This window comes from Hevea brasiliensis, chromosome 3 (genome assembly GCF_030052815.1).
Source record: "Hevea brasiliensis isolate MT/VB/25A 57/8 chromosome 3, ASM3005281v1, whole genome shotgun sequence".
NCBI lineage: Eukaryota > Viridiplantae > Streptophyta > Magnoliopsida > Malpighiales > Euphorbiaceae > Hevea > Hevea brasiliensis.
The window spans coordinates 102,298,827-102,322,268 of NC_079495.1; the positions used below are offsets into that span (position 1 = coordinate 102,298,827).

Below are 23,442 nucleotides of genomic sequence, written 5' to 3' on the forward strand. Positions count from 1 at the left end.
GAAATAATTTTATGATAATTATTGACAATTTTTTAGCATCATGTAGGTGCGATCAGATCGATAATAGCTCACTGGCGCTCGGGACTGAGTTTTCGAGCAGACCGGGCTGCCTGACAGCCCATCCTGGAATCTAGTCAATGAGTTTTCGAGCAGACCGGGCTGCCTGACAGCCCATCCTGGAATCTAGTCAATATTACAGTCGATTCTAACATTTTCAGACGTTCTGGACGTGTTCCAAGTATCAGAATTGGCGTAGGCAAGGCTGAACCCTAAGTTTCTTTTATTATTTAGTTTCGGTTTAGATTAAAAATCCATAAAATATTCGTGGGTAGTTAGAAAATTATAATTCATTTTGTATTAGCTTAATAATATTGTTAAGGACTGCGGGACAAAATTTTAAAATTTTTAGAGCTCATTTGGGTGATTTTTGCAAAAGGGTTTAGTTGTAGGGATTAAATTGTAATTTTTCAAAAGTGTGGTTGTTGACTATTGGATGGACCCAGGAGAGGCCATGTAATGTGATTGAGATATGGTTGTATGACTTGAGATATAAGAGTGTATTTTTGAACCATTTTACAGGTTGAATAGGTTCTAAATATAGGAAAAACTCTGCCGAATTTTCGGTACAACTTATGATGTTTTTAGTTCTTTTTAAGCTTCAATTGAGTCAATTATATTAAATAGTTGTAATGTAATTGTCAGCTGAGCCAGACAGCCTTCCTCCTCCGCTCAGCTACCACAATGACCTCGGTTTAAGTCAGCGCGTAAAATATTAATTTTAATTATAATTTCAATATTATTAAATGTTCAAGCATGCCCATGCATCACTTATAAATATGCATCTATGTAGTTAAACACTAGGCACGTTTTATATTACATTCTTAATTGATGAAGTGCCATGAATGTTGTTTGTGGTAATTTGAAGCAGTGTGCATGCGTTGGTGTGCGTGTGGTATGTGACATTGGATATGGATAAGACGGATAGACGCGGCTTGAGAGACACTCGCTGGGACCCAGTCCTTTATAGATAAGTCGGTTCAGGCACGGCTCAAGATGATCTCGCTGGCCCCTGCATTTGGTTTATCAAGCGAAAGTCTGACTTAAGAGACACTCGCTGGCAGAGGTTGGATTAAGAGAAATGTATAGAGGACCAGTTCCCGTATATGTGCTGTTTTAATATTATTGAGCGTGTAATTGCTCCAAATTACTTTTTTACTGTTATGATGTGATTTGTATGAAAATTTTGATAGTGTTGCATTCCACTCTTTATGATGCATTAGTTTTAGATAGTTATAGAAATTGTAGTTAAAATCGATATTTTACTCTCTGAGTCGAACATTTACTGTTATTCACCCTATTTTTTCAAGTTACAAGAAGAGACCCTTTTTTTTTTTCAGGATAACCTGCTTCTTTTCTCGTAGGTTATCAATAATTACTTAATTGTATTTATTATTATCTAAATTTGTAATTTAGAACTCCGCATGTACTAGCAGTAACATTAGCATTAATCTTGTTAGGGACTGTATGAATTTTAGTTTTTGTGTAACTGTACTAAAAGTTTTTATGATTTTTAAATAGTTTGTAAATGATGTAACAGGGTTGAGCTGAACTCTACTAATATAAGTTTCTGATAATTATTGGGTTAAGTTGACTCGAAATAAAATTATAATAATTTAATTTAAATTATTTTATATGCATATTGGGCCTAAATTGCGGGCCTGACCATTAGTTTGGGAATAGTAAGGCTTACTACAGTCGGAGAATTTATATCGACTCAGGTCCTAGTGTCAATCTGACCCATAAATTGAGTTGTGACATTGGGATTTCATAATTGGAAAAGTGAGATTTTGAGCTTGGAGGAGTAGGTTAAAAAATACATATATTATTACAAGGCTGTTATGGTTTCGCTTTGTTATCTCTGCATTCCATGGTCAAGTTCGAATGTTTATAAAAAAGATTGCTCTCGTTGAGAGTCGAACTCAAGACCTCCCGCTTACTAAACGGGTGCTCTAACCAACTGAGCTACGAGAGCTTTGATTGTAGACTGCATCCAAAATTCAAAATAAAGATGTTCCCAACAGCAGGAGAGAGAGACACAATATTCCTTGTTCGGCTCGACTAGTTATTGGATCTAAAGTTTCAATAATTTGTGCCGAAAGAAAATCTTGAATCAAAGAGATGGGTTGGAGAGAACGCAAGGAGAAAGAAAGAAAGAGCATTAAAAAGGAGGGAGAGTACCAATTCATGTGCAAATTTTATTTATATCAACGGAATCTGCTGAAAATATAATAATTATCACACAATTAAATGTTCTTAATAGATTTCATAATAACTCTGAAATTATATATGTAAATTACTAACGTTTATGTTCCAGAACATGATACGTGTATAAACATATTGATCTGTCAGCCTATGCTCCTCACCACGCGATGCTGAACAGGGAAATAGAACTGACGACAATTGCAAAACTTGGGAAGCCAAAACCAAACCAAATACCGAAAATAATTCATTCTTTGCGTAATTTGCATACAATGATCCTTAGGTGATAACCATCAAGAAGCCATTTTCAATTTGTGAATCACTCCCAAATAACATTCACGCAATAATAACAAACAAGCGGGGAAAAGCCAAAGTTAACAATCATTTGACCTTATCTATAAGGGGATATATAAGCATTTATAGTTTCCGAGTTTCCACTCAATTTTCAATGACTGCCTCACCAGCATCGTAATTTACATTGTAGGACCAAAGGCATGAACCCTAATAAAATCAATTCGTTCACAGAACCCAAAAAAATTTGAGTAGAGTTTAGCACACTACCATGGGCCAAAGCTCTGCCTTCATCTATAGGAACATCAACTCTTTCAGTAAACCTGCAAAAATAAGTTGATAGAAGTTAAAGGAATGAAGTCAACAGTATATTATTTAATGATGGCATAGAGGAATAGGCAATTAACCTGGAAGATTAGAATGATGAGGTGCCCACTGAAGAATACCCAGCAGCTCTCATTTCTTTCAAAGTTGAAGCTAGCCAGTCCAAGCCCTCGTACAGGCCATCTCCCCTAAGCGCACAAGTCCCTTGTATGTGCCATTTTCTGTTCTTGAGTTCAAAAAGACCCAATCCTTCACATACTTCCATTGGTGTCATTGCTCCTTTCTTAACAACAGAAAAATACACCAAATTATAAATGCTATATCAAATTAAAGATTTGTTCAAGCAGCAAATGCAGCGCATTTTACTCCTCAGCAAAGCGGGTTGCATGCTAATGATAGATCTAATAAAATAAAGATTATGAAATATTATTCCAGTATTTCAGATAAAACTACACCCATGTTAAGGCAATAGAAACAAACAAGCAAACAAATGGACAACAAAATGTATAAACATGCATGTCTACTTTAACTGAATCTGCTCTTTCAACTGTATTTGTGTAACTTTAAATATCTTAGCCATTAATACTTCTCACATTGATGTTGGTAATATGCGGATAACCAAGAAGCCTAACCACTGCACACTACTAGGAAAGCAACTGAATTAACCATGTTGGTAGCCGAATTCTATTTGCAGGAAGGAAAATTGCAGAACTTAAGGGAATTTACTAGCAATACTTAATGGAACATAAGAATATCAAATTTTGAAATCCAAGCCTAAGCAATTCTTTTTCCACTTCTAGGTCATTGTGAAGACAACTTTATATAAGGGTGTGCATTATTTGGTTCTAAGTTCTAACCGTACCAATGAAATTTGGTTATTTGATAAGAGGGATATCGGGTTTTTAGTTTGATTCAGCTAGTAATTTCTAAAATTTTTAGTTCCATTACTTCTAATTGATAATCAAACTAACTGAATTTTTATTAATTCATAAATTATAGCTTTATTAATAATATATTATTTATAATTATTATTTTATTAAAAAAATTATATCATGTTTATTACTTTTATAAATAAAATATAATTATTAATATATTTTTATTAAAATTTTATTGATTAATAATTTATATATATATCATATTTTTTTTTTGGTCAATTTGGTTGTAAGTTTATAACCAATAATCCACCGAATATTTCACTTTTGGTTATGTTCAGCTTTCTCTAGTATTTTAGTTTGGTCAAACCAAATGCTCAATCCTTGCATGTCAGTCACAGGGAAGGTGATGTGGAATACCCTAATGGACTATAAAATTGATCGAAAATAACATCGTCACAAGGCAGAAAGCAAGACCTACAAATTCCATTTACACCTAATGCTTATTATTAATTTTTATTGCAGATAAAAATTAATAATAAATGGTGCAAGTAAATTGTTGAAATGTTAAAAGCAATAAAATGAGAACAATGGTCAAAAGACAGAGCTACTTTTCAAGAATGACTCAAATCCAGGACAAGCTTTAACAGAGCTACATGACATCAATGCCATTGCCATTGTCATCCTCACTACTATATTGTCACTGACACAGCCATCACAAAGATCAGCAATCTACAACAGCGCTATGGTCATCAGCACTACTGCCACTGCCTTGTGATAATTACCACAACCATAACCAGAAAAACACTTGCACTACATGACAGGAACAAATCAGCAACACCATCATCACAACGTCCAATTCCTCCAATGCCTATGCCTTGTTGGCACCATTACAAGGCCTGCCAGAAAGAGTTCCTATGGAAATTTGTGATTGTTGGATACAGAAATCTATTAACCTTTCATCTCAACAGAATTGCTAAAATACCCTCCTATCTCCACTAAAGTACAACAGGCAAATACTAGAAAGGAGGGAAGAAGGAACACACAACACATTACAGTCCCTAAGGAAAATCCTAGCTGCTAGTACTCTTGAGGCAAGAAGATGGCTTTCCTTCTCCATTACCTAGCCTACACTTTTAAAGTCTTAAGGACATGCAAGATATGAGCATAGACTTGCTTCAAGATTAAAAGCTAGCAAGATAAATCAGTTTCTAACAATTTCAATCATTCACTTGGCTTTCAGCACCCTTTCAATTTAGCTGGCAATTTTCTAAAGCTTGTAAAATTCAATGTCATGCAATTTCAATGAACCTTACAAAGTATGTTATCCAAAAGAAAATAACTCAGTATCTAAGGACATGTATATCTAAGCCAAGTAAGCAAGTGTAAGAATTGAATTTAGGGGCAATTTATAGACTAATGAAACATGAAAGCTAGTTTGGTAGCTCGAACAAAGTGGTGGGAGTTCAAAGGAGTAAAGCAAGTGAAGTTCAAAAATGAGCTTCTCAAGTCTGAAGCATGGAAGCTGAATATGGAGGCCAATGATATGTGGATACAGATGGCATCAAAAATTAGAGAAGTAGCTAGAAAAGTACTTGGAGAGTCTAAAGGACATGGACCACCCTCAAAAGAGAGATGGTGGTAGAATGAGGAAGTACAAAAGGCAGTGAAGAGAAAAAGAGAATGGTATAAAAAATTACCTAAATGTGATAATAATGAGGCATATGAACAGTACAAGATAGCAAAGAAAGAGGCAAAAAAGGCAGTTAGTCAAGCAAGAGCACAGGCCTTTGAAAAGTTATATGAGAAACTTGGAACTAAAGAAGGGGAGAAAGATATTTATAGATTAGCAAGGAGGAGAGAAAGGAAATGTCAAGATCTCAATCAAGTTAGGTGCATTAAGGATAAAGAAGGAAAAGTGTTAGTGAAAGATGAGGACATTAAAGAAAGATAGAGAAATTATTTTAATGATCTCTTTAATAATAGTCAAAATGGTAATAGCGTGAATATAGACTATAGAACGATAGAAAAGAATGTGAATTATACTAGAAAGATTAGATCTTTAGAAGTAAAAGAAGCACTTAAGAGAATGAAAGTGGGTAAAGCCTGTGGACCTGATGGAATACCAATTGAAGTGTGGAAGTGTTTGGGAGATATGGGAGTGGCATGGTTAACTAAATTATTTAATAAGATTCTAAACTCAAAGAAAATGCCTGATGAATGGAGGAGGAGTATTTTAGTACCTATTTTTAAAAATAAGGGAGACATACAGAGTTGCTCGAACTATAGGGGAATTAAACTCATGAGCCATACTATGAAGTTGTGGGAGAGAGTTGTGGAGCATCGACTACGTCGTGATACTTCTATCTCTCTCAATCAATTTGGCTTCATGCCCGGTCGTTCAACTATGGAAGCTATCTTTCTCATTAGAAGCTTGATGGAGAAATATAGAGATGTGAAGAAAGATCTACACATGGTTTTTATTGATTTGGAGAAGGCTTATGATAGTGTTCCAAGAGATGTCCTATGGAGTGTGTTAGAACAAAAGAGGGTATCTATTAGGTACATACAAGTGTTGAAAGATATGTATGAAGGAGCAAGTACTATTGTGCGCACAGTGGGAGGGGACACAAGAGATTTTCCGATCTCAATTGGATTACACCAAGGATCAGCTATAAGCCCTTACCTTTTTACATTAATTTTATATGAATTGACAAAACATATACAAGAGAGTATTCCTTGGTGCATGATGTTTGCGGATGATATTGTTCTGATAGATGAGACGCGAGAAGGAGTCAATAGAAAGCTAGAGCTTTGGAGAAGAACTCTAGAGTCAAAGGGCTTAAAGTTAAGTAGAACGAAGACAGAATACATGCATTGCAAGTTCAGTGAAGGCCAAACTGGCGATAGGGAAGGAGTTAGTTTGGATGGAGTGGTACTGTCTCAAAGTAATCACTTTAAATATCTCGGCTCAGTTCTTCAAGTAGATGGGGGATGTGAGGAGGATGTTAGTCATAGGATTAAAGCCGGATGGTTGAAGTGGAGACGTGCCACGGGAGTTTTATGTGATCGCAAGATTCCCAATAAGTTGAAAGGAAAATTTTACCGTACAGCCATACGACCGGCTATGTTATATGGTAGCGAGTGTTGGGCATTGAAGGAGTCGTATGCGTCTAAGATAAGAGTTGCAGAGATGAGAATGTTAAGGTGGATGAGTGGCCATACTAGACTAGATAAAGTCCGTAATGAGAGTATTAGAGAAAAGGTAGGAATGGTACCAATTGAGGATAAGTTGAGAGAAGGGAGATTGAGGTGGTTTGGTCATGTGAAGCGTAGACATACGGAGGCTCCAGTTAGACAAGTAGAGCACATTAGGTTAGAGGATAGAAAGAAAAAAGGAGTAGACCTAAATTGACTTGGAGGAAAGTAGTACAATATGACCTAGAAGTATTACAAATTTCTGAGGATTTAACCCAAAATCGTTTAGAGTGGAGAAAGCGAATCCATATAGCCGACCCCAAATTTTTGGGATAAAGGCTTAGTTGAGTTGAGTTGAGTTGTATGGTTTCCACAGACATATGTACTTCAACAAGTTATGATTGCAATTTTCTAGATGTAGACTAGTTACAACTTGCTAAAAATTCTATATCAAGTATTAAGTTCAATAGGCAGCACCAATTCTAAAGCATTATTTGTAGCCCTCCTCATTTTTCAAAACTACTTTCGGCATCAATCTTGATCTTGTTATTCTTTTCACAAAAAAAGAGATACTTTTGTATCTGACAGCAACAGGAACTAAGAAAGCATGCGGTTGCTGCATTTAAGGCTCAATTTTAACATATCTACAACCTAAGAATCAGGTATTCCAATTGTCACTGCAGAGATGGCAACCACATGGCAGAATCCTTGCAATTATAAATTGTAATGGATTTCTGCATCATCCCTAATCCCTAGTCCCTGGTTTCTCCATTAAACGGCCAGAGCCCCATTCATCTTGTTGTTTCATTTTTGAAAGACTACTAGGTCATACACTTAGTGCCTGTTTGGCATTTAGTTTGCAGAGCCCAAACTACTTTTCTAAATAAAAGTACCATTTTAGATGCTGTTAAAAAAAACCGTTTAAAAAAAAACTGTTTGGTCATTTTAGTGTTCTTATAACTAAAACTTATCAAATTTAATTTTAAATTATTTTTTAATACCATCTAATTAGTATATTTAAAAAATTGATTTTCTCTACAGCAGTTCTAACAGGCCTTTAGCATTTACAGTTTTACACCTGACACCAACTTGCGTGTTACTGTTCACATTGCTAACACAAGCATATAGACATTTTAGTGGTATTGCTTAAGAAGCCTGCTTGTTTAGTAAATTTTATAATGCATGGCAAAGAAGCCAATAACATACCATATCCTGTTTGTTGGCAAATACCAGGATGACACTGTTGAGCATAAATGGATCTTTGATGATGGCCTGAAAGAAAATGTAACAGTCAACTTAGAAACTTTTTTGAGAAAAATGTAATACATTCGGCATACCTTTCTGAACATACAACCTGAAACTCCGCTTTTGCTTTTCCAATTCTCTCACGGTCCAAAGAATCGACAACATAAATCTGCATGGACAGATCAAAGCCTCAAAAGGAAGTAACAAAACGATAGCAAAATTGACATTCTTCATCTTAGACACAAAGCTCACACATCATAACTTGAATGATTTCAGTACAAAAAAGACTAAAGCAAGCAGAAAAATAAATTTCAAAAAAAAATCTGTAAAAGCAATAATCTAGCACAACAGGACAAAAGAAAATGATTATTACCAGTCCATCTGTATTGTTAAAATAATGCCTCCAGAGTGGCCTTAATTTCTCTTGTCCACCAACATCCCAAACAGTAAACATCACATTCTTATACTGAACTTTCTCCACATTGAACCCTAGAGTATATAAGAAGAATTTATAGAGTCAGAAGATCAATAGAAAGGATTAAATTATGAGCTAGGATCCATCATCTTTAAATCCAAATAGATTGCAAATGACTATACAATAAATGAATAAAATGCACCAAGGGATGACAAATTGAGAGTGAAACCTGCTAAAAATATTAACAAAGAAACCCACATGCACCATACATAGGATCCCAGATAACATTCACATTACAAAGGATACATTGTCAAATGGTAGTTATTTTCTTGGGTAGTTTTACTGGATTTGGAAGGCCTGTGTACCTAGTTTTCTCCTTTTCTTCTCTCCTTGTCTTTTCTCTCAGTGGCAATAGTAACTTAGGTATTGTTCAGCTCCAGTTCCCAGGAGTGTGTGGTTCTGGTTCCGGATCTGCCTAGAAACTGGAACTAAATCGAAATTTTGGTATGGTTCTAATTTGGTACGATTCTCAGTTTTTTTGTTTAAGTTTGGTACGATTCCAGTTCGGTTCTTGAAATAACTTTATGCAATTATTCTATAAAAGTTACACTTGAATCAGCATTTAAGTATTGAAGCGGGTTATTAATATATAATATATTTTTTAACTATTTCTAAATTATATAATCTTTAATTATTATAAGGTGTATATATATATATATATATATATATAATTTAGGATTAAGCATAATATATAATATAGTATATTAGTACACTTATAATTAAGAATTATAAAGTAATTTAATATATTTATAACTAAAATTATTAAGAACAGGTAGAGAAATGAAATATAATATTAGATCGTATTTAGTCCATAATTATACAAACATATATAAAAATATATATAATTATATTATAAGTATATAATACATATAAAAAAAAAAGGAAAAACATATGTATAAATTCAGTTATCAGTTCAGTTCGGTACGGTTTTTTAATTCGGTATGGTTCTTTAGTTCGGGTCAAAACCCCCGAGTAATAGTCCCAAGTAGGGGTGTTTGATTTCGGTTCCAGTACTGTTCTAGCTAAGAACCTGAACCACTAACAAATCTTTGGTTCTTTGACTTTTAGGATTGAGAATTGGAACCAAACTTCAGTTCGGGTTTAGTTTTAAGAAATTTCAGTATAATTCCAATTCTAATTTCAGTTCTTTTTTGGTTTCAAATTTGATTTTAATTTCATTTCAAATCTTAATTTTTAGACCTAAAACTACAACATTCTTGTGTTCACTTTAAAATATAAAATATAATATTAAATTTCTAATATGAAAACAATAATAAAAATAATAATAATAACATTAAAATAATAATATTAATATCAGAAATATATTCTTTAATAAGAATATTATATTTTCTTTTGCATATTTCTTAATTATGTAGTCTTTAACTAAAAGATATATATATATATATATATATATATATATATATATATATATATATATAATTAAGAATTAGAAAGTACATTATATGACTAACATGTGATTTAGTCATATAATTAAGGATAATAAGGTGATTTAATATATTTAAAACTAAAATTATTTTATAAAGTTGGGAAAATAAAAGATAGTATTAGATTATATGTACTTATTTTATATATATATATATATATATATATATATATATATATATATATATATAATTAAGAATTAGAAAGCACGTTATATGACTAACATGTGATTTAGTTATATAATTAAGGATTATAAGATGATTTAATATATTTAAAACTAAAATTATTTTATAAAGTTGGGAAAATAAAAGATAATATTAGATTATATGTACTTATTATATATATATATATATAATATTTTAATTACATATAATTTATAAATATACATAATTTTATTCAAATCATAAAATATATCAAAAAAAAAAATATATGTATAAAATTGGTTATTCGGTTATGTTCCGATTTGGTTCGGTTCTTGCTGAAGGACTAGAATCAAACCAAAACAGTAAATATAAGTTTGATTCGTTACGTTACGTTACGGTACGGTTCGATTCTTATAGTAACGGTTTTTTTTCGGTTACAGTATGGTTTTTTGGCAAGAATTGTGCACAGCCCTTGTCCCAAGTTCTCTTCTCTCTCTCTCTCTCTCTCTTTCTCTCTCTCTCTCTCTCTCTCTCTCTTAGACTCTAGTTCAAACTCTTAACCGTAACCTCCTCCCTTCAAATCTTGACCCTATAGTTCATCAATTGCTTCAGACTTGCCCCACAATACAAACATTAGCAGGTTGGTTGCTTAACATATATTATATCAACTCTTTACTTAGTACCTATTATTTAGGAAAATGCATATCATTCTGCAACTGCAAGTTCATTATGTGAATATATTTTGACTATTGCTTCTTGTTGGTCTACTAAATATAGACAAATAGTGCACTTCTATTTAAAGTTCCTATATTGAAAAGGAAAGAGGAAAAAAGCAAAATAACATGTGCTTCCAATGAATAGAACAAAATTAAAATTTAGTTTTCAGGGCAGTCAAATATAATATTTTCTTTATTTTGGAAAGTATTATTTAACCACATACTTTGACTAAATAATATGTGACCAAAAGAAAAAAATGATAATTGCAAAATTTAAGAGACTCATTGTTACGAATAGTGAATCAAGGGGCCAATTCATGGGCAAGACATATAGGCAATTTAACCATGGGAAACATCAAGGAAGTCAGGCCACTTAATTTTCAGTTTCAGTCTAGTGTAGGAATGATTTATTTTTCTGATATTAGTTGCTATTTCAATTTAGTTTAATTGTTATTTCCAGTTCATTTATTTGTTATCATCCAAGGAAATAAGGATAAGGATAAAGATACGAATGACAACTTTAATTTGGTGTAACAAAAAGATTAGAATGAGGATACACTCAATCCTCATTTATGTATTTATATGCACATCAGTAAATGAAATGGGTACCATTCCTCGGAAATTTCAGAAAACTTTTACTTTAAAAGATGGTTAGGTTCTCTTTAATGAGCCCCAGACTGCTCTCATCATAGGTCATAAAGGAAGAAGAACAATGAAGAATTAAGTCAATGAAAAATCCATACTTGGATTTCCTAGTGAACCGACCTGTTACTCAATTCCAAACCTGGGCCTGTGACACTCATACAATATTACTTGAAGATAAAATAATTACAAGCAAAATAACCTACCAATTGTTGGAACAGTAGATAAAACTTCTCCGATGTGTAGCTTGTAAAGTATGGTTGTTTTACCGGCTGCATCCAGCCCTAACATCACAACCTAAGAGAGCTCCAAAGAAAATTACAATAAGAAAAGAGAATCAACTGAATCCTGAAATCCTCAGTAAAATTTATTTCCTTATAATTCCAATTAGATGTATATAAATTTCCGCTAATAATACATATATGTTGATCAATTAACAACATAATTATTTTATGGCAGTTTATTGAATATATATTGACCCATTAATTGAAAATTAAAAACTCTACTTCCCATTGGTTCTAAATTTGAATCACACAAGCCTAATACGTATACACTAATCACCAAAACCCATGAATATAAAAGCAAATTGACAACTAGAGAAACATCAGCAGTAGCAGCAGGGGAATATTTCCGATGAATCCTAGTGATTAAGCAAAATAAAGGAATTAACTCCAAAACATCCCAGCTGATAAACATAAAATTATCCTTCGAAGAACATTATCGCGTAAAAACAAAGCGTACACCTACATGTACATATAAACTACGAGAGAAAGAGGGAGGGTACCCGCATCTCAGAGTTGCCGAAGAAGGCATCGAAGAGCTTGCGAAAGGCTTGACCCATTGCGTGGCGCCGCCTCCCTAATTCTGAAACTGCGGGTTTTGATTTTGGTCTTCGAATTTGGATTCTTTTTATCTCTCTACGCTACAATATGATTCTGATAAAATTTTAAAATCAGAAATCGGTTTGGCAGAAGTGCTCTTTTACCTTGATTAATATATTTCCACCTGAGACAAAAGGAAGACAGAGAGAGAGAGTGCGCTGGCGTTTGCTTTCCTGTTTTTACAGATTTTCTTCTTTTTCACTCTGCGCAAGACTTGCCCGGTGGAATTTTCTTACTTCCTAGTGTAAAGGGTTAACCTTATAAAATTTAATCGAGTAATTATTGAGAGGATAAAAAATATTTAATAATGTAATAATCAAGAATATTTAGTATAAGATTAAAAAATTGAGCTCTTTTATTTTTTATATTTTAATAATAAATATTAAATTTATTTTTTTATTTTTATTTTTGAAAATATTATTTTTTATTTATAAATAATTTAATATATATATATATATATATATATCAAGGAATATCCGAATGTTTTGGTTGGTATATTATAAAAAGAAAAGATTCTACCAATTTATAGATTATATATATAAATTTCATTAGGTCATAACAAGTAAAGAAAATTTAAAATATATATATATAATTTTTTTCAACTCGTAATGGAATAAACAAAATAGAAATTCATATTTTTTACGCTCAAAAAGTTTATAGTTTTACTCATGTGATTGAAAAAAAAATCATACATTCTTATTGTTGTAAGAGAGGAAGAGTTTTTGGAGATGAAGGGACTAAAAAATAAAACAAGTTGAAAAGAAATAAAAAATGATATATAAGTAGTGTGTTTAGTTTCTGTTAACTTATCCACCGTAAGGTTAATATTTAACTCTTAAAAAGAGGTTAAATATTAACGAGGTTAAAAATTAATTTGCTCACTTTAAAGTAGGGGTGGCCACGGTCCGGTTTTGAATCGGAATCGAACCGGAACCAGTTCGATCAAAACCGGACCAAAACTAGTCAAAACCGGAACCGGCTTCGAAACAGACTGAAACCGTCATTCTGCGGTTTGGTCTGTGAGTAAAATATTAATTTTAATTGTAATTTTAATATTATTATATGTTCAAGCATGCCAATGCATCATTTATAAATATGTATCTATGTAGTTAAACACTAGGCACGTTTTATATTGCATTCATAATTGTTGAAGTGCCATGGATGTTGTTTGTGGTAATTTGGAGCAGTGTGTGTGAGTGGCGTGCGTGTGGTATGGTATTGGATATGGACAGGATGGGTAGACATGGCTTGAGAGATACTCACTGGGACCCGGTCCTTCGGGGTAGACACGGCTTGAGAGACACTTGCTGGGACCTCGCATTTGGTTTATTAAGCGAAAGTCTGGCTTGAGAGACACTCGCTGGCAGAGGTTTGATTAAGAGGGCTGTATAGGGGATCAACTCCCATATATGTATTGCTTGACAGTGTTGGGTGTGTGAGTGCTCCAAATTGCTTTTTTATTGTTATGATATGAAAATTATGACAATGTTGCATTTTACTCCACAGGGTGCATTAGCTTTAGATAGTTATAGAGATTATGATTAAATTTGGTATTTTACTCTCTGAGTCGAACGCTCACTCTTGTTCATCTATTTTTCCAGGCTATAGGGGGATTATTTGTTATGGCTAACCCACTCTTCTTCTTCGTAGGTCCATTGATAGTATATAATGTATTTTATACAATTGAGTTAAATTTTAGACTCCGCATATGTTAGAAGCACTTATTTTTATTTTGGGCCTGTATTATAAAAGTTATGTTGGACCTGAAAAATTACTAACTGTATGCATGATGGGATTGGATGAGGGAGTTGAGCTCCCATTTGAGTTATGACATTTTGATTATGTGGAGGGTGAGCTGAGCTCCCCAATTTATTATATATTGTATTTACAGATCGAGCGAGTCAAAAATTTCTCGTTAAATGATCCATTTTATGGCTAGACTCTGTCCAGTTGAATTCTTGAAATTGGGCCCAAATGGGCCTTAGAGTTAGGTTGAGGAATAGTTAGGCTCACTACGGGCTTCGGGGGCTTTAGGCTGGCCCAGGTCCTATTGTCAGTCCGGCCCATAGGTTGGGTCATAATAAATGTGGTATCAGAGCTTAGGCTCCAGATTCATAGGAAATATATGTCTAAAGTATTGGGAAGAGTCTAATAGGAGTCACATGCGAAGAATAGGGTCCATATTCGTCCTTGCATTGTCATCTTTGCTTCTAGTTTATGCTTTGTATAATTATGTGTAAATATGAGTCTATAGAGCTGTGTAATATGCCATTTTGAATTTTTGTGGGCTAATACTGTTGAATTTCAGGAAAATGCGTAGAAGCAGAAAAGCTGCCACTGCACTAGAACAGGATGTGCCTGACGAGATGTCGGCACAGGATAATGCGCCTGCCTCGAAGAGGCGGGGTAGGAGGCCTAGAACTGCTCAAGTAGAAGAGCAGCTGCCACCAATTTATGAATAGTCTTTTATGGCCCAGGGTCCTATGGACCCAATAGCAGCTACTTTAGCCGGATTGCAGAGAACCATCGATATGATGGCACAGTATATGGTCCACCCTCTCCAACAGCAGCAGTCCACCGCACCAAGAGGGGAACCTTACAAACAAATAATTAATTTCAAAAAGTTGGTGCCTGGTACTTATGATGTGTCAGACGATGTCTATCAGTTTTTGGATTCCTGCAAACGGGCAGGGATGGAGTTGCAGTTGACTGATAGGAGGCTTATAGAGTGTGTGCAGCATGTATTGGGGCCAGTGCCAAGACAGTGGATGGCAGACTACGTACTATCTCATATTGAGGAATTATCTTGGACCCAATTTGTGGAACTATTCATCAACAGGTTCGTGCCAAAAAGCTTCAGAGATCAAAAACAGTGGGCCTTTGAGGCCTTAAGGCAGAATGGCAGATCTGTAGATGAATATGCTACAGAATTTCTGGAACTAAGCAGGTATGCCCCTACAGCAGTGGCTACAGAAAGTATGAAGGTAAAGAGGTTCCTAAAGGGGCTGGACATGAGGTATGCAAACCTAGCCATGATGTCTAATCATTCTTTTGATATGGTAGTTGATCGAGCCCGACAGATTGAGATTAGCTATACAGGAAATGACAGTAGAAGAGCAAAGAAGAATAAAGCAATGGGTTCTTCAAGTGTTCCCTACACGGGTACCACGGATAGTGGCGGCCAAAGTCATTAGAGATGAAGAGGTAGAAGCAACAAGAAGGGTGGTTTTAAACACAAATCTCGAGGATTTACACCAGGGTATGGATCCAGCAGTGGTCACAGTTCGGGTTACAGCAGTTCTAGGTCTAGTTCAGGATCCTCCTTGGCACCTTGCACACAGTGTGGAAGAGGACATTTAGGACCTTGTATGATGAGTTCAGGAGTATGTTTCTGGTGTGGCCAGCAGGGTCACTTTGCTAGAGAATGTCCAGTGTTCAGCGAGCCACAGATGGGGTCACAGGGTTCTATTGCAAATGTTCTTCGTCAATTATATCCTGGTGCTTCCAGCATGGCAGACAGCCAGTTCAGTGGCCAACAGGGCCAAGGACAAGGAGGACGTAGATTTGGAGGCAGGTCAGGAGGTAGAAGTCAATTTCAGGATTCTGTAATGCAGGGTAGGGGTCAAGCTCGGGTTTTCACCTTGACCCACCAGGATGCTCAGGCTTCCAATGTAACACCCCTATTTGCATAGCCTGGTATATTTCACTATTCCGGTGACCAGTGTCAGTCCAGATAATCAAGGGGATTAGAACCACACTTAAGACAACTAAATAAGCCATAAACACAAATAATTAGTAATTGCCAATTAGTTAAGCATAAATAAGAAAAACAGAACATAAGAAGTTAAATGAGGCGAGAGTCACAGCGATGGGTGACCTTCTCGGGAAGGATTGCGAAGTCGATTTAAACTCAAATTTTGAACCGTAAAATATGACACCGCGGTCCTTAGGACTAGTGCGAACACAGTGGAAAAGAGAAAATCATGAAAAAGAATTGTTAAGCCAGTCAAATAATTAGGTCAAGGATCCAAAAGAAATATTAAATTATTTGTAAACCGGGTTGAACCGGCGAGGGGCAATTTGGTCAATTGATCCCGAGAGCTGATTCCTGACCTAACTGTCAAATAAAATCAGAGAAAAAAAAATTTCAGAATCGGGAATTAAATGAAAGAACTAATGAAAAATTAAATAGAAAAAAAAAAAAAGAAAAAGGAAAAGTAAAAAGTGATGACATCATGCATGACCTCATGCATAATGCAATAATTATTATAATTAAAATTTGTGGTCTTCCTACAGACATAAAAAAGAAAAGAAAAGAGAGAAAAAAAAAGAAAAGAAAAGTTCTTCTTCCTCATCCATATTGCCGCCCCATCACTCCCATCTCTCTTTTCCATCTCTTTCCACCATTAACAACCATTTCAAGCCTTTAAAAGCTTGATTTTATTCTATACATGCCCTAACTCCCTTAAGTAAATTTTGTTCTTGGAACTTGGCAAGCATCTTGTGAATAGAAAGGAAGAAGAAAGTGGAAGAATTGAAGCTTTGGGAATACTTCCTTAAAGGTTAGTTAAGAATCCCCTCAATTCTCTTTATATTCATGAACTTGCACTTGAAGTGAACTAGTATTGATGAAAATAAAATAAAAACAACATATTGAGGAATATAGTGAAATTCGGCCAGCTTAGAGATAACTTGAAATTGATGGATTTTGACACAATTAAAAAGGTAGGCAAGCTTGATTGAAGGTGTAGTTGAGGTTTATATAGTTTAATTGCATGAATGGAGCAAACATGAAAATTAGGGTTTTGACACCTAGGGTTTAGAGACAAAAATTTTGAGAAATGGTCAAACGGTGTGTTTAACATTGTTTGAGATGAAAAATGGTCATTTGTGACCATTTGAGGTATGTTAGAAGTGTTAGAATTAGGCTTGAATTCGGATTGGTTGTGGGCAGCCAGCAGGCAGCAGGACCAAGGTCCCTTTCAGGGACCAAAACTGAAAATTTACAAATCCAATTGGTGTGAGACCAATTGGGAATGAAAATAGACACAAAATGGAACATTTTTTATTCAGGAATCATGCCCAAAAAGTGACCAAAACCTAGTAAACAAATTGACCAAATCCGAAATTGGCAATCTGACCTGTACAAAAAATGACCAAATGATTCTGTTCATTTGGCCATAACTTTGGTTAGGCAGGTCTAAATGACCTGAAATTTACCAGTGGAAAGCTAAGATATAGATCTAAAACTTTCATGAAGAACACAAACCTAAAATATGCCCTTAACCAAGTCATTTAGCCACCCAAATTTGGTGACTTAAAACTGCTAGAACCAGAATTTACCCTGAAATCTGGCTTAAGTCCAATCCGGCAGCCATGATTCAAATGGCTAGAACTTGAGCTACAAAACTCCAAATGGAGTGATTCAAAAAGGAGAATAAAGTTAAGACAATAAGAAACAATTTCTATGAAGAAAACTTAGCCAAATTCTAATAGAAAAATTTTGAAATTTTTGGGTCTCGTTTTTGGTCCCAAGGCAGAGTAAATATTCAAATTTTTGTGTCCTGAATAGGACCGACTGAATCAAATCTGACTGGATCGGACCGGTCGAATCGGACCGGCCCTCTTCCTCTTTTTCTTTCCTCTTCGCGCGTCCCCGACGTTTCCTCTCTCTCTCCCATGTTCTCTCTCCTCCCTCTGCCCCTCGCCGGTCAGCCACCACTCAGCCCTCCCCTACACTCCGGCGCACCTCCCCCGCCTCTCCTCTGCTGCTAGCAAGCCTCCAGACCACCGGAAACGTAGCGTGAAGCCCACCCAGTGTGCGCGCGCATTTCACCTTCCTGGCCAAAATCCGGCCAATCCGGTGACCAATTGGATTGGGTCTTGTGCCAAAATCCATCTACACCTCGAGAGCTTTCCATAGACACCAAGAACATCAAAATCCATCTACCGGTTTGTCCAATTTTTGTCCAGGAAGTTTTAGCCCATTTTGACTTTTGGGTTAAATTTCTCGCAAATCATGAACCCCACAAGAAAAACCGAGAGTACCGGAGTGCTCCACTCGTCGAGAGCTTCGCGACAATACCAATTTCAAAATTTTCTGACACCGTTTTTCAATGGATCCCGTGAAACTTCGTAGTGTTTTTCCGAGTACTAAATGAGCTTAGAAAATTCCATAAAAATTTTGTACTAACCCCCGTGTTGTAGGCTTCGTGTAGGTACCTTAAATTCTCAGAAATTCAACGGTTGTCCGGGTCTGTAAATTTTGGGCCAGGCAAATAGGCTACCGAAAAAGTCTCAAAATTGGGTCGAGATTTTAGCTACCCCACAATTGTCAGATGTCCTGAGCGCGTTCCCAGGGTCGGAATCGGCATAGGTAAACCCAAACCTTACTTTTTCTTAATTATCTATGCTTGAATTCGATTAAAAATCTATAAAATATTCATGGTAGGTTAGAAAATTATAATTCCTCTTGCATTAGCTTAGTAATAATGCTAAGGACATCAGGACAAAGTTTTAGAATTTTTAGAGTTCATTTGGGTAGTTTTTGCAAAAAGGGTTAATTATAAGGACTAAACTATAATTTTTCACATTGTGATTGTTGACTGTTTGGATGGGCCCAGGAGGGGCTATGTGATGTGATTGAGTTGTGGATATGTGATTTGTGGATATGGAAGTGCATTTTGAGCCCTTTTGCAGGTTTGGTAGGTCCTAGGTATAGAGGAGACTCTGCCGGATTTTCGGTACGACTTAGGATATCTTTGGTCTTTTCTTAGTTTGTATTGAGTCAAATATATTAAATAATTGTAATAAAATTATCAGGTGAGCCGGGATAGCCTTCTTCCTCCGCCCTGCCGCCATAGTGACATCAATTTAGGTCTGTGAGTAAAATATTAATTTTAATTGTAATTTCGATATTATTATATATTCAAGCATGCTCATGCATTATTTATAAATATGTATCTATGTAGTTAAACACTAGGCACGTTTTATATTGCATTCATAATTGTTGAAGTGCCATGGATGTTGTTTGTGTTAATTTGGAGCAGTGTGTGTTCGTGGCGTGCGTGTGGTATGGTATTGGATATGGACAGGACGGGTAGACATGGCTTGAGAGATACTCACTGGGACCCGATCCTTCGGGGTAGACACGGCTTGAGAGACACTCGCTGGGACCTCGCATTTGGTTTATTAAGCGAAAGTCCGGCTTGAGAGACACTCGCTGGCAGAGGTTTGATTAAGAGAGTTGTATAGGGGATCAGTTCTCATATATGTATTGCTTGACAGTGTTGGGTGTGTGAGTACTCCAAATTACTTTTTTGTTGTTATGATATGAAAATTATGACGATGTTACATTTTACTCCATAGGGTGCATTAGTTTTAGATAGTTATAGAGATTATGATTAAAATTGGTATTTTACTCTCTGATTCGAACGCTCACTCCTATTCATCTATTTTTCCAGGCTATAGGAGGATTATTTGTTGTGGCTAACCCGCTCTTCTTCTTCGCAGGTCCATTGATAGTATATAATGTATTTTATACAATTGAGTTAAATTTTAGACTCCGCATATATTAGAAGCACTTATTTTTATTTTGGGCCTGTATTATAAAAGTTATGTTGGACCTGAAAAATTATTAACTGTATGCATGATGGGATTGGATGAGGGAGTTGAGCTCCCATTTGAGTTATGACATTTTGATTATGTGGAGGGTGAGCTGAGCTCCCCAATTTATTATATATTGTGTTTACAGGTCGAGCGAGTCAAAAACTTCTTGTTAAATGGTCCATTTTATGGTCGGACTCTGTCCGGTTGAATTCTTGAAATTGAGCCCAAATGGGCCTTAGAGTTGGGTTGAGGAATAGTTAGACTTACTACGCGCCTCTGGGGCTTTAGGCTGGCCCAGGTCCTAGTGTCGGTCTGGCACATAAGTTGAGTCGTGACAAATGTGGTATCAGAGTTTAGGCTCCAGATTCATAAGAAATATATGTCTAAAGTATTGGGAAGAGTCTAAAAGGAGTCACATGCGGAGAATAGGGTCCATATTCGTCCTTGCATTGTCATCTTTGCTTCTAGTTTATGCTTTGTATAATTGTGTGTAAATATGAGTTTATAGAGCTATGTAATATGCCATTTTGAATTTTTGTGAGCTAATACTGTTGTAGGCTGGCCCAGGTCCTAGTGCCGGTCCGGCTCATAGGTTGAGTCGTGACAGTTTGTTTTTAAAAAATTTTTAAAAAAAATTCAAATGGTAGTCAATAGCTCTCTAATCTAATAAAGCATAGCAGTGCTCATGCGATACCAAGATATACAGTGATCCTTGTGGAGTTATCTCTGCTTAGCGCTAATAATCACCCCCAGTACTTATCAAGGATTCAAACCTGTAACCTTGATTGTGATACGAATTGTAGGATTGAGCACAGAGATGTTACTCCAACTCCTTATAATGTAACAACCTAAGCGTCATAGATCGAAGGGATCTAGATAGGATACTAGCTCACTAAATTATCCTTGCTTAATCTTTTAGAAGAGGCAAGTGTAGAGTATACCTATATTTTAACGGAGAAATATATATATATATATATTTTTTTTTTTGTCAGGAGAAAGATAAGAATTAGAAATCGATAGAGTGTTTTATGAGTTAGTTTCTTATTTCATTCGAGAAAAGCAAGACTCCTGTCACGGAGGAGGAGAGGAAAATAGACAAATTACAAAAATAGTGCAGTTCACGTGATACGGTATATCCATTACTATTGCTAAAGTTATTATATTGCCTTTATGGTACAAACATTTTTAAAAAAAGAAAGACAACGCACTTAATTTTTAGCACAGATAATTATATAGACATATGATAGGCATCTAATGCAAATATCTCCACAAACAAATGCAGGAAATAGAATCCTATGCCTTTAACTACTATTTTTTAGTCAAAAAGAATTTTGACTAAGATTCAAATTAAAGTTTTCATAATCTGAGTCATTTGGGCCGACATCTCTATAGAGATTCTTGCACCATGGTCCTTTTCTTTCAGCTTTTGTGAGTCATTCTTCAGTAGTATCCTATAAATCTTGCCAAAGTATATGATAGTTGTTAATTTCACAAAAAAAAAAACAAATAATTTATCTCCTTTTTAAGGCCTTCATTTCCCTCTTTGTGCTTAATGGACTCAAGATAAGTTCTCCCTTAGTAGCTATATTCATGGTCCAAGGTAGACCTTCTAGATTCCAAAGGGTACATGTAAAATGAAAAAGGGGTAGATTTCTTAGGCCTTTTGTGCAGACGTTATTCATAAATTGTAATTTTTAATGATCTTTCTACGTTCTCTTCTCCACCATGACAATAGAGAGAACCATTTTAGAAAATGTCAAAGCATACACCTTTAATTTCTTCCATCGTTGACCAAAATTATACATGGCTAGAGTAAAAATTTCAATGGCTACATCATAAAGAGTGATCATACATTACAATAACCATTTTTCTTCATTGAGCCAAACTTTCATAAGGGGATTGAGAGATTTGAGATTTGTTTTTTTTTTTATTTTTTTTTTTTTTTTTTTTTTTTATTTTAATTTAAAAATATTTATTAATTATTTTTTTTTTTTTTTTTTTTTTTTTTTTTTTTTTTTTTTTTTTTTTTTTTTTTTTTTTTTAAAAAAATATTAAGAAAGGGAGGTGGTTAGGTGGAGTTTTTTAGGAATGTTTTTATTTTTTTTTTTTTTTTTTTTTTTTTTTTTTTTTTATATTATTTATTTATAATTATTTTTTTTTATTATATAATTTTTTTTTTTTAATTTTTTTTATTTTTTTTTTTAATTTTAAATAATTAAAATTTTTTTTAAAAAAAATTAAAATAAAATTTAAAAATTCTAAAATAAAATATATTTTTTAAAAAATTTAATTTATTTTATTTTTTTTTTTATTTTATTAAATTTAATTTTTAATTTTTTCATATTTTTTATTAATAATTTAAATTTTTTAGATTTTTTTTTTACTTTTTTAAATATAAAATAATATAGAAAAATAGAATTTGATATGAATAATAGAGGAAAAAAGAAAGATGTAAGAGAAGTAGAGAGTACAAGAGAGACTTGCAGTTCCTCCCATCTCCATTTGCACCAATCCATCCATCCCATCATGCCCAATCCATAATTAAATCAACAAAATCCAAATCACAATTGTAATAAATATAAATGTCGTTGTCGTAAGTCATTGTACTTTGTACTGTTGGTTACTCAATTTCTCCGTTGACAACATCATCATTACACCACAAGATGGCTACTCCACAAGTGCAACATTGGTATTAACCCAGCATATTTATATTTGCTGATAAAATTCAATACCATTTGCAAATAATATATAATAAAAAAAAAAATATAATAATAAATAAAAATAAAAAAAAAAAAAAATAAAAAAATAAGAAATAAAATATAAAAATATATAAATAAAAATTAAAAAAAAATAAAAAAAAAAAAAAAAAATAAAAACAACATAAAAAAAAATTTTAAAAAAAAAAAAAAAAAAAAATAAAAAGAAGCACAAAAAAACAGCAAATAACAAAATTAAAAAGAATTATCAAATCAAGTCAAATGATCAATCAAAACCAAAAATACAAAGGTCAAATCCCAAATCAAAAATCAACAAAAAAACCACAAAAACACACAATGATATCAATATATACATTTTCCAAACTCTACACCCAAACACACCTATATAGATATACCTTTCATAGCAATGCACCCTCACACAATTTTGGAAAAACAAAAACCTAACAACAAAAAACAAAAGACACAAAGAAAATTTCGAAAAAGTTAAAAAAAAAAAAACTGCAAAAAATTTAAAAAAATTTAAAAAAAAGTAAAAATGTTAAATCTAAAAATAAAATTTTAAAAAAAATATTAATTTCAAATTCATATCCTTACCATCTCATCCTCTGCTCAAATCTTTCATCTCTCA

At 34.1% G+C, this 23,442-nt stretch overlaps 1 protein-coding gene and 1 non-coding gene across 2 annotated transcripts; both read right to left on the minus strand.

Moving 5' to 3' along the window:
- Positions 1-1,958: 1,958 nt before the first annotated feature.
- TRNAT-AGU (transfer RNA threonine (anticodon AGU)) lies at positions 1,959-2,032 on the minus strand. Its single transcript has one exon. It is a non-coding gene; the product is annotated as a tRNA-Thr (tRNA).
- Positions 2,033-2,633: 601 nt separating this feature from the next.
- LOC110660406 (uncharacterized) lies at positions 2,634-12,709 on the minus strand. The gene is made up of 7 exons (XM_021818722.2): positions 12,393-12,709; positions 11,815-11,905; positions 8,563-8,678; positions 8,299-8,358; positions 8,151-8,216; positions 2,958-3,157; positions 2,634-2,873 (listed from the first exon to the last, which is right to left on the minus strand). The coding sequence occupies exons 1-6, from the start codon at positions 12,447-12,449 to the stop codon at positions 2,966-2,968; spliced, it is 582 nt and encodes a 193-aa protein (XP_021674414.1). The 5' UTR covers positions 12,450-12,709; the 3' UTR covers positions 2,634-2,873; positions 2,958-2,965.
- Positions 12,710-23,442: the final 10,733 nt, after the last annotated feature.

Excerpts from the sequence above, each read along its gene's own strand:
- LOC110660406 (XM_021818722.2), bottom strand. The coding sequence starts at position 12,449 with ATGGGTCAAGCCTTTCGCAAGCTCTTCGATGCCTTCTTCGGCAACTCT. Across the intron at positions 8,359-8,562 it reads TTAACAATACAGATGGACTG|ATTTATGTTGTCGATTCTTT; the intron begins GTAATAATCATT and ends CTGTCCATGCAG. Across the intron at positions 8,217-8,298 it reads AAGCAAAAGCGGAGTTTCAG|GCCATCATCAAAGATCCATT; the intron begins GTTGTATGTTCA and ends ATTTTCTTTCAG.